We start from the raw sequence: 17030 nt of genomic DNA on the forward strand, positions 1-17030 counted from the left end.
GGCAAATGTCCCCGATGGCCGCCGCTGTCATTTTCCTGCCTAGGCATTCAAAAAGGCCAGAAGCAGCTCTGCGGCAGAGAGAATAGAAAGGATTGGTACTTCTTTTTCATTCTCCTGGGATGGACTATGTGCTCCCTTTTTCGAATCTACCCAAAGACGGTACCTTTTTAAAAAAATAAGAGTTAAGGTACAGTACTTAACATTAACCCATGGATTTCAAGCTATGTTTTTTGGCTTGATTTTTGAATTAAATTTCTAGGCTTAAACATGAATACATACTGTAGGGTCAGTATTAAGATGTAGGATTGTAAGAGAGAGAAGGAGAAAAAAGTGTCATTGATTGTTGTTTTATATTTCTACTAAGGTAAGAAAGAATTGTGATGGAAAAATCTAATTATGGTTGTTTGTGTGTTTTTGAGTCACCTGTCAACTTATGGCAACATGAATTTTATAGATTTTGCTTAGACAAGAAATATTCAGTGGTAGTTTTGCCAGTTCTTTCCTCTGAAATATACTCCATAGCACCTGCTATTCATTGGCAGTTTCCTCTCCAAGTATTTACCATAATTGAAGGTATTAGCTTCCAAGATCATATGGGATCTGGTGTCTTTAGGGTATTTCTGTTATAAAAAAACCCTATTATCATCAAAATTTAAGGAAAATACTGCCTTACATCTAAAGAAAGGCCAGGATAGGCAGTGTGTGTGTAGCATCTATATCTGATTTTTTTCCCTGACACTTTATGATAGTTTACAAAGCATGATGCAACTCTGGGAAGGAACATTATGCTTATACAACTCTTCAGAGGTGTATTGTTCAGGGGTGTGTGTGTGTGCCTATATTTGTGTCTATGACAGATATGCTCCTGCAGGCATAGCTGTCCTCTCCCAGAAAGGCATTTCTGCCCATAATTCACTTTGGGGACTTTTCAGGTTGGTGGTGATGGAAGGGTTGCGCTGTCATCTTTCCCAGAAACAAGCCTCCTCAAAGGGATTTGTAGCTGACTATATTTTGTGTTTCCTTCTGTGGGTTTATCTGAGAAACCATGGATTTATACATGGCTTCCTTGCATGGTGATAATGTGAGGAAATTATTCAGTGTGATTCCTTTCATGCTTCATAAAGAGCTTTTTGGTCTTTTTGTCACTCTTTCTTTTGTATAATTCATCTCTCTAACGGATTTCTTCCTCTGTCCGGTTCATCCTAATCTGAGAATATTCATAGTTGCCATTATTCCTTGATCTAATACTATTATTGGTTCCTAAATAGGACCAGCTCAGTAGAAACCCTTTTGCAAAAGGTAGAAATGACAATAAGTCTGCCATTTTTCCTTTGTTGTGTAGAGGTTATGGACTTGAATACAACACATTGCCAACAATCTAAACCTTTTGCTTGAAACTGGTGTTTAAAGTTATCCTCGTAAATTTTACTTTTTAAACTGAATTCTGTGAAGTTTGAGAAAAGACAATGTTTCTTTGAGGCACTTTGTCCTGTAAGAGTTAAGCCTCTTTTGTGGAGGTTCAGACAAGCTGTTAGCCTTTAAGCATCTTGCCTTTGAGGATTAGTCTGAACTGTAATAGTCTTGCATCCTGGCAAGTGCTGAATTATCAGTATGATTGTCTTTGCAACATTTTGTGAGGTCAGTGCTCAAGACTTTCATGACAGAGTTGAGTATGTGAAACTGAGGGACTGTATTTTGCACATTGTCACACAAAGAAGCTACACCAGAGGTGAGATGAACTCATATCATAGGCATTAAGAACTCTGCAGTAGTTCAAATTGAGCACAGCTAAGGACTGTATTTTCTGTAGAGAGAAGTGCAACTGAGACAGTACTTGGGGGTTTGGTATCCAATTGCTTATCCCCAACCCATTAAAACAGACATTCAACTAGAATTGTTGTCATGCCTCCTATATGTTTTGGGATTGGATAGTTGGTAGTTGGTGCATCCCCAGCCTAGGATATTTAGGAAGCATTAAAGATTCTCAGTTGTGATTGGGTTTGGTGAATAGGGTGGTAATGACAGAGAAATAATTAGTCCCATTGCTGCACCAAAGATCTAATTTGGATTCTTACTTTGACAGGCTTCTCCGCTTTATAGCTGAGCATCAGGTTTTGTCTTTGTCTATATGTGTATCTCTCATGCTTTAAACACACAATTTCCCAAACAATCAAAAATCACAGCTATTCATTCCCACTACCAAATTCCTGGCCACATTTCAAATGGTAGAAGTTTTGAAGGCAAAAAGTACAACCAAAATATCTTTCCATTTACTCCTGCATCATGAAGACAGGTGCCATTCATCCCCATTAAAGCAGTGCTTGCACATTGCTGCTGTAAATGAGTAAAATAATATATTTTATTTACTCATCTGTAAACTGAGAATGGTATTTGGTATACTTCTACTAATACAAAATGAATCTCAAAAACAGCACAAATAAAAATAAATAAAATAAAATAATCAAATAAAATAATGATTTTAACAGGATAACATTCACTGCATGAAATACAGGTCTTAGAGATTAAAGGGGATCTTTTCTCCTCAGATTGGACACAATTAAAATGAGAGAAAAAGGGCTTTTTGAGGAAGAGGGCATAACCTTAGACCAGCTGCAATCTGTTCCATTTTAAAGATGACAGCCGAACAAATACTGAAGATTAATTAAAAACTGTGTTTTATTCATTCATTCATTATTTTTAAAAAAGTCTCTTCAGCTCTTTGAGAGATTTCTCCCCAAAGTGTTCACTAACATAAATTAACAACTATATTATTATGTGGAGCACATCAATCAGGATTCTATGCGTAAGAAGCATGGAGGAACATGAGGGGAAGAGTTGAGGGAGTTGGGCATGAGCAACGTGGTGAAAAGAAGCTTGAGCAGAGATATGTCACACTCTTTAACTATCTCAAGGGCTGCGACAGAGAAGAGGGGGCAGTTTGTTCTCCACTGCTTCAGCAGGAAGGACCAGGTTTGAAGTTACAGGAAAGTAGATTACAATTGAACTTTAGAAGGAACTTCTTGAGAGTAGGAACAGTTTGGCAATGAAACCAATGGTTAGAGGGTCTCTTTTTATGAAAGTTTGTAAAAAGAACAATTTGATAGCTACCTGGTGGGATGGTCTAGCTCACATGTATCAAATGCAAGGCCCATGTGCCAAATTTGGCCCACCATGTCATTCATGTGGCCTGTGGGCTTTCACTGCCAAGGTAATATAGTTACATTTATACAGTCTTACAATTACATTTGGGCCTTTGAAAGCAACCATAAGGCCACCCCATGGTGAATTTGAGTTTGAAATCCCTGGTCTAGCTGGACTCCCTGTATTGAGCAGATAGGTGAGCTCAGTAAGGTCCCTTTCAGCTCTGTGAGTCTGCATATCTGTTCAAGTTCTAATCCCTGGCTCAAATTAAATAAATTCCCTTAATGCATTTGAGGAAGCAGACTTAGTCTATGTAAGTTTATGCTAGCAACTTTGTTCTTTCAGTTAGTGCCTAAAATTATTTTGCATACTGATATTTCAGTTACTCAACTGTCTCAATTTCCTTGATTTATTTGCAAAAATAACTGATGTTAACTTCTAGGTGTTGTAATGGATTTCAGAACACACTTGTTTGGAAGTAAGTGTTATTGAGATTTCTGAAACCTACATTTGAGTCATATGTTCAAATGCAAGATATGTTTATCTGGCTTAACATTTCCAGTGTCATAAAAATTTGGAATGTGGAGTAGGAGTGAATATCATAATTATTATGCTGCTAGAAATGTTCTCTAATAGGCTGGTCAATTAATTTGGATTTCCTTTTCCTTTTCAGACTTCTTGAATTCAGCAGACTTGTGCAGCTCCTGTGGTAGCATTGATCTAGCTTGGCAGAGCCACAAATCAGGTATTTATTTAATTTTAAAAATTATATCAATTAATATAAAGGCCATTACAGTCTTTCCTAAGAAGGCAGGAAGGTTTTCTCTTTCTCTCTAACTTTTTGGTAAGGGGTTTTCTATGAATTATTTTGGATTGTGAAGAACTACCAGAGACAAAGCAGATACTTTGCCTATATGGCCCTAGGGGGAATTAGTTGTCCAGATCCAATTTACAAAGAAAGTGTAAAGCTATTCTAGCAATGGGCTTTTAGGTCATAGCCTGGCCACAGAGTATGATACCGTGGTTGCTTAAAATGAGGTGGATTTTACCACCCATGTGAAAGAGAGTCAAGCAAGAAAACAGGCTGCAGGAAGAAATATTATTGTTATTTTAGTTATTATTCACTATGGAAGCAAGTGAGAAATAGCATGGGAAAAAACATCTCAAGTGCATATTCTCAAACGGGGTAGTACTTTTTAGTAGCATGCATAACTTGAAAATACAGTGGTGCTCCTATTTCACTAGTACTTGTTAGAGCACTAGAAAATTGAATGCCAAAAAATGCTCGTATGCCACATATCTCAGGAGTCCTCTAAATTTTGCAAGGAGCTTGATTTTCTTTTACTACCTTATGAGTTAAGGCCACCTTGCAGACTGTTAGAGGCAGGAATTGCTCATTTTAAAAAATAGTTCCTGGATTTTAGTGCTTAAATTGTCTTAATTTGATGCCTCAAGTTTATGCCTCAATGTCACACTTAAAAGTGTTTTAGTTTTGTCTTTTCTTGGTAACAATGCTTTTGTCTGCCATAAGCATGTGAGATCCCAGAATCAAAATTCTTATGCTACTGTCCAGCACTGTTAATAAAGAAGAGGAAAGGGAGAAAATTCTTAGACTGTCACCAGTTAAAAGGTTAATGAAGACCCTGATGTCCACTAGGAAGAATCTAGCTTGTGTCATGACCCCAAAAAGGTAGCTTGATTTATTCCAGACCTATCCAAAGGTAGCCTCCCTTCTATTTCTACTGGATCAGAGGCAATAGTTCTCACAATTCCCCAGTGAATCCATGACTTGCTTAAGTTATTCTTTTGCAGGTATCACATGTGGTTAATTTGCCATAATAGTCAAGTAGAGGGGAATGGCAGCTTTTCCTTCACTGGAACTTTAGACTGAAATATATTTCCTCCCTGCACAATACTGTCCTAATCCATTGTTAGGTCATCCTGTTTGCAGTATAGATTAGGCATATGGCAATGATCCAGCCTTGGCTTTATGTCTTCCGTGTATCTTTCCTGTCATAGAAAAAAGAAGCCTTCCTGAATAGTTGTGTATGCTTGCTCTGCTGCTTTGTAACCTTGTGTAAATTGTGCTTCCAGACTTGCTGCTAACACAGCAAGTCTCCTAGTGTTCTGGGTTGTACATCAGCCTTTAGAGACCATCCACTGCAGCAGTCAAATGGATTGCTTTTTACAAACCTTTCCAGGATGCAACATGGATGAATTAGCTAATAGTGGTGAAGTACACTGACAAGAAGAAAGGTCTCTCTGCAAGTGCTAAGCATCCTTATTACATAACACACAAATTAAATCTGGCTGTGTCTCACAGTGCTCACTTCATGTGAAGTGCTATGTATTTCAAATTAATACAATTCAGAAGAACTGTATTACATTCACAATGTTGTAAAGCAATCTGTGCCAGAGAGTAGATCTCTTGCGTTTTCGTTCATTACATTGAATAGCTGTTAATTGCCATATTTGCAATTTAAATTTATAGGTATTAGAAAGTCAGAGCTGTTAGGCAGCACACAGTCGTTGTGTCAGACACTCTGCTCATGAATATAGTTGCACCTCATGAAGATCTGACCACTTCTGAGGAATTCTTTGTGGGTCTAACTCAGAAAAACAGATGGGTGAAAGGAGCTGAGGATGACGTGTTAAGGGCTAGTCTTATATTTTGCATGGATCACAACCTGCAACATTGCTCTGTAGCTACCAAAGTTGGTGGACACAATTTCTTGTCCAACTTATGCCTTAATTGTGCCTTCCTCCTGTCCTCCTACTGACAAGATCTCCTTCCAGTAGCACCTAGAATGAAGGCACCACCTGGAGTGGAACAGGGCAAGAGCACATGTCTGCTTCCAATTTTGCTAATGCTGTGCTGCCTAGCAGGCACATTGATTTTCTGGATTGCAGCCTAGCACTCAAGAGATTTTTACTGCAATTGGTAGAATAAAGATATCTACTTATTATTATATGATACCCACAAAGGAAAGAAGGATAACAGGGACACAGAAACACACACATTATCAATTTTCTAATTTAGTTCCCTAATAGAAGAACACAATCACAATGCTAGAAGAGGTCTTATGGGCCATTGAGTTCAATTCCCTGCTCAGTACAGGATTTCCAGCTAGAGCATCTCCATCGGATAGCTGCCCAGCCTCTTTTTGAAGGTGTCCAGAGAAGGAGACCCTCCATCTTTCTAGCCAATTGTTCCGTTACTGAACCATTCTTACTGTCAAGAGGTTCCTTCTAATGTTCAGTGGAAATCTGTCCTCCTGTAACTTCTAACTATTAGGCCTTATCCTATCCTTTGCCACAGCAGAGAACCATGAGAGCCTTTGAGGCATTGCAAGTCTTCTCTTCATGAAGCTGTTCATGCCCAGCTCCTTCAACCTTTCCTCATGTTTTGTTTTCTATTTCTGTCATTGTTGTAGCACTTCTCTGAACCTGTTCCAACTTGTATCTCTTCTTCTTAAGTGTCTAGAACTGAACACAGTGTTTCAGATGAGGCCTGAGTAATAATAATAATAATAATAATAATAATAATAATAAGTTTATTTGTATCCTGCCTCCATCTCCCCCGAAGGGGACTCGGGGCGGCTTACAGCAAAATCAAAATACAAACAATGATAAAATATAAAACATCAGGACAAAAACAAAACCAATAAAAAAATATACACAATAAGTTAAAAACACAACGCAGAATTAAAACATCAGGTTAAAAACAATGAGGTTGCAATAGTGGATAAGCAAAATGTACGGTGCACATTATGGAATGCAGAATAAAGTGGGCATGTTACAGAATGATTCCTGTTAGGGATGAAAGGACAGTCAAGGATGCACAGTCAAAACATGTGGCTCTGAAAATCTACATTTTATCATATCTACTGCTTGTAAATATTTGGAGTCTGAACTAGTCAGTGTTTCACCTTCAAAACTGGTTTCAGTTGTCTGTGCAACCAGAAAGAAAAGCAACGTCCTAGTGAGGATTCCACTACTTATTGATTGCTGCTGTCAAGTGAGATTGTAGATGCCTCCATCCTGTCATTCACTACATATTTAGTGCACAGAATGTGAATGAGCTGTCAGCGGCTAAAGAGAGGGAGAAGAAAACGATTTGGGAATATATGTGTACATTCAGAGGGTGTCAATGGAGAGGCGTATAGTACAAACACATATATACACACATTCTATCTCTGCTGCTGTGCAGGGTCCCTGATATTTTCAGAAATATTGTCAGGACTGCAAGGTGAAATTGGAGTTTGATGCTATTTTATGGATCAAGCTTGGCATGAATCAATCTCTGGGGCATCCATTCCTGAAATACAAGATGCCTGATGATCAAGGGAGGAAACTGCATTGTTAATGGAACATTGGACAAGCTCTATGCTGGGGTGAAAAGAGAGCGAAAGCTTCCACAGGGCTTTCATTGTGTTTATGTTGAAAACATAAATCAAATTATGTTGGTGATAGAAATCATTAGCACAGCTGAAACGGAACTAACATAGAGGTTAGGGACACAACTATCCTGCAAAAATGGGAAAATGTGAATGTCTTTAAGATCCCCCAAATTTTATTCAACACACACACAAGTACATGTACTGGCGAGGTTGCTGGGTTTGGCTGCATATTCAGAGGGAATAAGACAGGTAGCAAGAGAAGGGAGGATACACATATTCCCTTGCACACTTGCTCACCCAGGCAGGCAGGCATGCAGGATGCAAGCAGGGGGAAGAGAATGGGACTAAAAAAGTAGGAAGAAGGGTGGCCTATGCCTTATCTCATGCACTTAGTCACTTTTCAGTTGGCTGGAGGATAGTAGATGGGATAGGGATAAGGAGAGTGGGTACTTCATAGATCTCCGGGTTGTACGGAGGGAGCAGGATGGTGGAAAGGGAGGAATTGAGAGTTGGGCAGTAAGCAGAGGTGACAGGAGGAGGGCAAGGGCAGTGGGAAGCAGCTGTGGCAGCTGCTTTCAAGATTGCAGCATTCCCTCCATCTCCAGAGAGTGTTCACTCCTCCCCATACCATTCCTCCTCCACCCAAGCAAGTGACTGAGTGTGTTAAGGAATTCATCTGTGGCTGAACCCAGCCACTCCACCAGTTTGATTTCCTCTCAGTGATGAAAGATTTGACAATGACTAAACCTGACTAAATGGAACACAACTCAAGATGGACACTGGTGCTATCAAAGTCCCTTTTTAAAAAGGCAAAAGGCAGCAGCAAATAATCCACGAATAATCAAATCTGTGAAGGTTAAATCCGCAAGTTTGGAGAAATGACTGCATTTCTACTGCACCCACTGAAGAATGTCATTGTGAGTGTGCATCCTTTGTCATCACTATCCATTCAACACCTTGGCAGCTCAACCAGAGACTTGGGGCACACTAATTCCTGCTGCCAGCTGCTTCTGTGGAAACAGTTTATCTGAGGGGCTACTCAACGTTGAGATCTCTTAGAGGTGATCATCATAAGTCCATACGTCAGCTTAAAAGAGGTACAAGATGGTGCTGCTGGTCAGTGTAATGACTAAACCTCAGGACTAATAGGTGCAGCAGCATGATCCACAAATTCTCCCATGAGCAGAATCCATGGTGCCAGCTGACAAGAAGACCTGTTCAGGAAAATAGGACAGAAGGATGCCTGGAATGGACCTGGAGAAGAGAAACATTCTGTACTCTCCAGATATTGAAATAAGACTTTAGCTAGCAGGTGGTACATTGGCTTGAAGTTTCACCTGCAGCTCTCTAGGATTTCAGAGAGCAGTAAAGATCAAATAAAATGCAAATTTTATTCCTCAATATTTGGAACAGGGAAACCCAGCTTCTATTCAGAAATGTTCTCCATCCATGTGTACAATGATTGCATTACTGCTAATATATTATAAAGATATTATTATCATCAGAGATGATTTAAAATCCTGTATATCTTCATAGAAGATAGGAACAACAGCTTTAATTATGATCAAGGGAAGCTGAAAATTTCCACTGCACCTGTTTAATCAAGAACAGCGACTTTTCACATGGTATTGTATTTTGTGCCATGTCAGGATGGCAGCAGTGCGTTATTCACAAAATCCAGTAAGAAATTTAACCTTGGAACTAATGGTTTTGTTCTGATGATGGCTTCATTGTTTCTTGCTTTCCTATTTTGCTTTATAATAAATGCGTCATTGGTTGTTTAATGAAGAGCTTGTCCATTTTATTTGCCGTTGAAGAATACGGCTTGTGCTGTGAACTGTGAATAGGTTTACACCTGTTACTGAGTATATGATTAAATTTGTGCCACGACTATACAAACATTCATCCAATTTGAGTGGATATACCACCATTCATCACCCATTAAAGGTGATTCCATACTGAGGTTTACCTGTGTGATACATTTGTCACTATGCCAGTTTCAAATGGTGTGTCCAGATGGTTCGCTGCTCAATCATAGTATTGCCCTTCTCCCCTTGTCTTCTTTGCACTCTCTAAGTGAAGCTACATGAAAAAGCCCAGTAGAGTTTTGCAGTTTTCTACATTTTGCAAAGTGATTTCACAAACGTGAAATAGGCATACAAACCAATATACAGATGCAATAAAGAAACCACAGCTCTAAGTATGAGTAACCTTAGCAGTGCTATTAATACTCAAATCTTATTTAGGTTTGTCATTCATAGAGCTGCTGTAAGTTGAGGTCCATTTTATGGCACACAGCAAGAACAGCGACAATGGAAGATGATGGAAACATCTTATGTAAGCTTCATGAAAAAGGCAACAGAGTAATAGCTCTGTAAAAAAAATTCCACTTTTGTAAAAGGTCTACAAAAGTCAGCGTTGTGCACGCTGCGTGTTATATTGTATTTCAGCAGATGGTCTTTCAGATATGGGCTAGCATTTTGTAAGTGACATACACATGCAGGGGCGGTTCACCCGTTAGACCAAGTAGGAGGTTTCCGAAGGCACCATCCTCTAGGGGGGGGCGCCTAGGGGGTACTGCGGCCTGGGCGAAGGCCAGGCTGCAGCCACGGAGGCAGGCTGCGGCATTAGTCAGATTACACGGTTCCAGAAGGCGCCATGAGGGTGCAGCCTGCCTCCCTCCCCCCCCTGGCTCCCCCACCCACAAGCATGCCCCAGAAGCGAGGGCGAAGGAGGCGGGAATGGCGGCACCCCCTCTCGCACCCCTGCCCCCTTGTCAGGAAAGGCAGGTGCAAGAAGGCAGAGGGAAGCCCCCAGGGCCGCTGCCGTGCATTCCAGGAACATGGCGGAGGAGGCAGAGGCTGCTTGAATCCCGGCGTGAGGTGAGCATGGGAGGAAGAGCTTGGCGCCAAGGAGTGGAGCCTCATCCTTCCTGCTGGGGAGAGGAGAAGAATGAGAACCAGGCAAGGAGGCTTCTTCCTCCTCCTCCTCTTTCTTGGGGAAAGCGCGGACAGTGGAAGGAGAAGCGGTGCGTTAGGGAAGGCAGGCAGGAAGAAGGGCAGGCGGCTGTTCCTCCCTCCCTTTCTGTGGGTGTCTCTCTCTCCATGAGGGAAAAAGTGGTGCTGCCATTCCTTCTCTCTCCTGCCTTGTCCTCCTTCCCACCTTCATGCCCACCTTTCCTGCCATCAAAAGGGAGAGAAAGGGGGATTGCATTCCTCTTCAGAGAGAGGCTGCTGTTCACCGGCGGGCGTTCTCTTCATGCCGCTCTCCTTTCCTGCCACTAAAAAAACCCCTCTCTTCTTTCTCTTGTGCACCTTGGCTGTGTGCCATATAACCCAGAATATCAAGGCAGAATAACCCACAATATCTGCTTTGAACTGGGTTATCTGAGTCCACACTGCCATATAATCCAGTTCAAAGCAGATAATGTGGATTATCTGCCTTGATATTCTGGGTTATATGGCTGTGTGGAAGGACCCTCAGGGCTCTTCCACACAGCCATATAACCCAGAATATCAAGGCAGAAAATCTCACAATATCTGCTTTGAACTGAGTTAACTGAGTCCACACTGCCCTATATCCCAGTTCAATGTTTGGTGCTAAATTCACAAATATAGTAATTCCTACATAACATTACCATGTATTGAACTCCTTTTCTGTTGATTTGTTGTAAAACATGATATTTTGGTGCTTAATTTGTAAAATCATAAAGTAATTTGATGTTTAATAGGCTTTTCCTTAATCCCTCCTTATTGTCCAACATTTTCGCTTATCCAACTCTTTTATTTTTCAGTGATTGGTTTTGGGGGGGGGGGGCAGCAAAATTCTGTTCGCCTACACTTGAAAATTACCTAGGGCTGGCCCTGTACACATGCAAACATTGAACTACAAACATGGAGTGAATTATTTGCCATAGCATGACAAGCATATTATGTTAAGAGAGGCAGAAGTAGAGTTGCACATCCAGCCACATTTCATATCATGTTTATGAATTGCATTATGTGCATTGTGGTTATGCATTGCACTTTGCTCTTTGTTCAGCATGCATTACACAACAGTGCCTAGTCACTGACATATGTTGTCGGCCACTTGTTGCCATGCTTTGTAGAGATCGCTGAGTGCTGGTGCAGCATATCGCTGCATGCAGATATTTATATTATGCTGCAGAGAGGAAGTCTAATGTCCCACCTTTCTCACAATATAGAACTCAAGGAAGTTTATGGCATTGGTTAAAACAAATACAGTTAGCTTAACATACGAATGGCTACAAGACTAAAAATCTGATCCATGAAGCTTTTCCCCCACATCTCATATTGGCCATAATTTCAGTGCTTTAGATAATGCCATCTTTCTGGGGTTTGAACCACTTGTAGTACAAGCCTCTTATCCATGGATGATATCCATGATTTCATTTACACCTTGTTTGTTGGCCCCTACTTATAAAGGATTGGAGAAGAAAAGTAGTAGAGTGTATCCAAATGGCCAAGATCTCGAATGGCATAAGGGGAAGAAACAAAGATGAATTTGCTAGAAAATTGAAACTGGCCTTTTAAAAAGAAGACAAAAATAGATTTGGAAGTAGCTGAACAGGGATTAATTAATGTAAGGATAAGGACAGATTTTTGTTAGATACTAGTTCCATGTGGTGTGGTATCATGGGTGGTGGTTCATGGATGGCAATGGGGAGATAGTGGGACAGGAGAAATAATACATGTATTTTAAGTGTTGAATTTTTAAGTAACATCAGGACTGGTTTGATGAAAATGATGAGATCCAACAGTTAATTGATAAGGAAAACCTTCCCAATATGGCAGAGAGACACCAACTGCACTGCTAAGAAAAAGATCTTGCCATTGCAAAAGCTGAGGTCCAAGAAGGACCAGAGAACTCAATAACATCTGGTGGACAAAAAAGCCTCAAGAAATCCAACATCTTGCAGATGTCCATAAAGCACAGGGATTTTTTTTAACACCACAAAGGTTATCTATGGACCAAGAGATATGACGTACACCCGCTACACTTATAAGATGGAACCAAACTCCTAAAGGACAAAAAAAATCATTCGCTAGTACTATGTTGGAAAGATCACTACCACAACCTCCTTAACCACAGCTCCATATCAGGGCTGTCTTAACAGCATTATAGGCCCCCGAGCAAAATAGTGCATGTGGGCCCTGCCCACATAACCATTCACAGGGGGGAAAAAAGGAGGAGGAAGAGGAGGGGAACTCCCCTCAACCTAACCTGATCCCTAACCCTTCCCCTCTTCCCTCATAAGCAGTGCCAAATGTGCCCCACTTTACGCATAGCATAATTCACCCCGTACCCCCTTTTTGGTTTTTGAAAAAATGGGAACAAAGCAAAGTGTATGTCTTTACAGTTAGCAATAAAAACGGTAATATTTCTTTCATGAATGCATACATGCCAACTCTTCTCTACATGTCAGAAATGGTCTCCTATCTAGTTAGCAAGAGATTTGAATGTTGAGACGGGTGATCAGAAATGTAGTGTTAAATTCTGGTTTGTTCATTGATTGACATGGGATTCTTTTGCTCCTGGGTTTCCTGGATGCTCATAAGTTAAGATGAGTTAAGATCCATATTTAATTTGTGCATATTTACTTAGAAGTATGTCCTGCTGCGTTTTAAGTGTGCTTCAGTTTACAGCCCAAATTGCAAAAACCTGTGAGATTCATGTTTGTTTTCCTGAATATTTTATTACTAGTATCCTCCATTATTACTGGATTTATCTGGTTCTGTATAAAGGCTTTGTTTTACTGCTACCCTAAAGAGTAAAATATTGTAAGTGGGAAATACTGCTGTTGTCTTGTTGTTTGATTTGTTTCCATTAAGTACAAATGACTTGTAAAATCTCCATTACAGACAAAAATTATTTGGGCTTATTCATCACTGTTTGGGCATGAGTAGGTCTTGATTTTTGTAGGCTTTATGGTCTGCTGTCTTGAGATATTTAAGCTGTAATTCTGTGCATACATTTCTTGGAGGGGGGACTCCCCTGAACCTGATGAGACTAATATCCAAGTAAATCGGTACAGAATTGTGTTCTTGAGAAAAAATGTTGCCAGTACTTGCAATGACAATATATGTGGAAAGAAAAATATCAGTTGAATTATGTCCTGTTAGGTTAATGCGTGTAACTAATTCATAGTTGCCATCAAGGAACAATCAAAGATAAGTTCTAAAATAGTAGCATCTTTTCTTCTTTGCTTTTTATTTTCCCCATGTAGGTGAATTTTTTTTAAAAAAAACACTATGAAAAAAAACCCCCAGAAACTTGAATCATGCCTAAGGATGTGTGAGAAAAATGTGTTGAGTTCACATTTCAAGGCAAATTTACCAATTCACACTTCTCAGACTTAAGCGTAAACTGGAACACAGTTTACCTTTGAGAGAGTCTTAATATTTCTAAAGTTTTGTGATGGAGTTTGCAAAAAGATGCTTTATCCAGTGATGGTATTACATGAAAAAAGTGTATATGTTTTAAAAATACACATGAAAGCCCTTCCTGCCCCAAGTCCTCAGCCGAGTTCAAATGAGACAGATCAGGATGGGCAAACTTCGGCCCTCCAGGTGTTTTGGACTTTAACTCCCACAATTCCATGCCTGAGATGGACCAAGCAAGGAAAGGAAGGCTTGCTTACCTGTAACCGTGTTTCTTCGTGTGGTCATCTTGTACACATATGACCCCACTAAGCGGTTTGTTGCCTTCCTTCAGGAAAGAGTCTGATATCATACCTTCCTTCAGGAATGAGGGGCTGATACCTTCACAGCCAACCTTCTTCTTGAGTTTCTACTCACTCTCTCTAATAATGGACTCGTGTCATTACTTAAATGCTACCTGGTAGCCATCTCCTCTTATAGGAGGGCAGCTGGCCTCCCTCCCTGTTTTGTGGACCCCTTGGTCAAGACCTTTTTACAGGGATATAAGAACTTTTGACCCTAGGTAACCTCCAGGTCCTCCTGGAGGACTGATGTGATATTACCAGTGCTTGCAAGACCACCCTTCGAGCTAATGGCAACGTCTGATACCACACCTTTTGTGGAAAATGGTCTTTCTGGTGGCAATCAGCTCGCCATGCCAGTGAGCTCTGTCCCCTCTGAGTCGATGAGCCATACCTTAGATTCCACAAGGACAAGGTAGTCCTTTGAACAGAAATTCCTTTTCTGCCTAAGGTCACATCCCACTTTCATGGTCCTTCTGGTGCTCTTCCAAGATCCCAAGAGTGCTCTTTGCATCTCCTGGATGTTTGTAGGACCCTGGCCTTCTATGTTCACAGAACAGCACCACTAAGGAAGTTGCCCAGGCTATTTCTTAAGTACTGCAAGGATATGGCTGGCCTCCTGGTTCATGTTGGCGATTCGGTTGACATATCAGCTAACAGGGCTAGACTTACCTGTTGTCGTGATTTGTCTCTCAAGAACAGCCTTAAAACAACGTTGTAAGTAAATGAAAACTGCTTTTCTTCAGCAAAACATAAAGAACAGCACACACAGTTGTATAATGCAAAAGAAAGCAAATATGTCTTAATGCAGACACAGTTCTTAAGTCTCTGATAAATTCCCAAATAAAGCAGCAGTCTTGTTTAAGACAAAGAAACAACAATACATGCTTAGGAGCAGTTTCCCAAATTCAGGCTGGAAGCAGGCACAAGGGGAGCAAAGGCTTAAGCATCAGAGTCATTTGTTACTAGCCAAAGCTGACTACTCCTGCTTCTGATTTATAGCCCTGAGTTCCCCCACGCTGCAGCTGCTAGGGCAGTTCCCAATTACTTTAGCATTTCTGGCAGCAATTCTAGCTGAACAGCATCTCTGCTCTGTTTCCTTTTGCCTTTCCTGAAATGTGGGGACTTGCAAAATCTCCTCCTCTGATTCCAACTCCCCCTCTAATTCCTGAATACTTTCCTGCTCCCCTTCCTCTTCTGAAGTTGAGGAATCCCTAACACCTATGCAGGTGAAGGCCAATTCTACCATGGCAGTTGCAATGTCTACGGCATTCCTGAGGGATTTTCCACTTAAAGACATCTGTCAGCTGGCTATCTTGTCTACCCCTTATACTTTTGTCACCCACTACAAATTGGATGTCCTTATTAAAAGGGATGTGACTTTTGGTAGAGCTGTCGTTCTCTTCAGTGGCATGACACCCATCATTCCATGGGGACGTCTACCACATGTGCATATTTCACAGAGACCACGAAGAAGAAGGAAGGGTTATTTACCTGTAACCGTGTTTTTTCGATTGGTCATCTGTGAAGTTCACACATCCTGCCCATCCTCCCCACATCTGTCATGCCTTGGTCCATGGCTGCTGCTTTGCAGCACGGGAACTGAGGCTACAGCACCTCCTTTCAGGCTATATGCTCTGGGAGGGTGGGTTGGGTTGTAGCCCTATAACTCAAGAGCTTGCTAGAAGAGTCCCAACTCAGCTGCATGGATGCAGGAAACTACCACAGGTGCATATTTCACAGCAACCACAAAAAAACCCAGTTTCCAAAGGGAAACTGAGCTCAACAGAATTGTTTATCCTTGGGCAGGAACCGTTTGCATACATTCTTAGCAACATTAGCATTTTATTTCAGTTTTTATTGGCATAGATGATCCTGCATCAAGATAATTCCCTGGCTGATTTGGATCCAATTAAAAGATGTTCCTTTATTGTATCTTGACTATATCACCAGTAGAATCCTAGGATTGTAACCCAAAAGGCAAACACAAACAAATTAGTTTAGAAACATGCAAAAAGAGTCTCATATTTAGATATTACTTTCTCATCCTGATTAACTATTGCATATATGACCATTTTTGTACAGTTATCTGTTCAACTCTTTAAGACATTTCAGGGAATTTCACATCGGAAACAGCAGTTAGACAGTTCTCCTCATAGTTTTTCCTTTACTTATTTCAGGTTAACAAATTGATTGGCTTTTTGCAGTAGCTGCAGATCCTAAGGCATCAAGGAAATTGGGAAAAGTTGTTATTGTTTTTTCCATAGCTGTAAATATATTTTCCACTCATCTGTGCTTTAAAAAATACAAGAGCAGATTATATTGACCTGACCTGTATGAAGGATGCCCAAGGAAAAACCATAATGCCAGTGGTTCTTCAGCTTTCATTTCAGGCAGATACAGTTAGAGCTGTCTTGGAGGCATGCCCGAGCTTTGAAAGTATCACCCTGCCGTCTGTGTCAAAATGAAGATAAGTTGGCATTAGAGAGGTCAAGTCAAAGCAATGATATTGTGAAGTGGGAAAGCAGAACAATAGTTTAAATGAAGTTTTAAAGAAAATATGGGGGGTGTCTCTTTTCAGAAATATTTTTGTCATGAATGTAGTCTTGTTGTTGTGTGCTTTCAAGTCATTTCTGACTTATCATGGGGTTTTTGGGGCTGAGGGTGTATGACTTGCCCAAGGTCACTTCGTGAGTTTCCATGGCTGAACATGTAATCGAACCTAGTTTCAGAATTGTAATTCATTG

The 17030-nt window shown here is 40.6% G+C and overlaps 1 protein-coding gene across 7 annotated transcripts in view; it reads left to right on the forward strand.

Annotated features, from left to right (window-relative positions):
- Positions 1-17030, forward strand: part of tspan4 (tetraspanin 4) — a 747849-nt gene that overhangs the window by 300357 nt on the left and 430462 nt on the right. For all 7 annotated transcript variants that reach the window (XM_008108423.3, XM_062976117.1, XM_008108460.3 and 4 more), the window contains one exon: positions 3815-3886. In XM_008108423.3, the coding sequence (XP_008106630.1) occupies positions 3815-3886 (72 nt within the window). The remainder of the gene's footprint in view (positions 1-3814; positions 3887-17030) is intronic.

This window comes from Anolis carolinensis, chromosome 1, assembly GCF_035594765.1.
Source record: "Anolis carolinensis isolate JA03-04 chromosome 1, rAnoCar3.1.pri, whole genome shotgun sequence".
NCBI classification, from domain to species: Eukaryota; Metazoa; Chordata; class Lepidosauria; order Squamata; family Dactyloidae; genus Anolis; species Anolis carolinensis.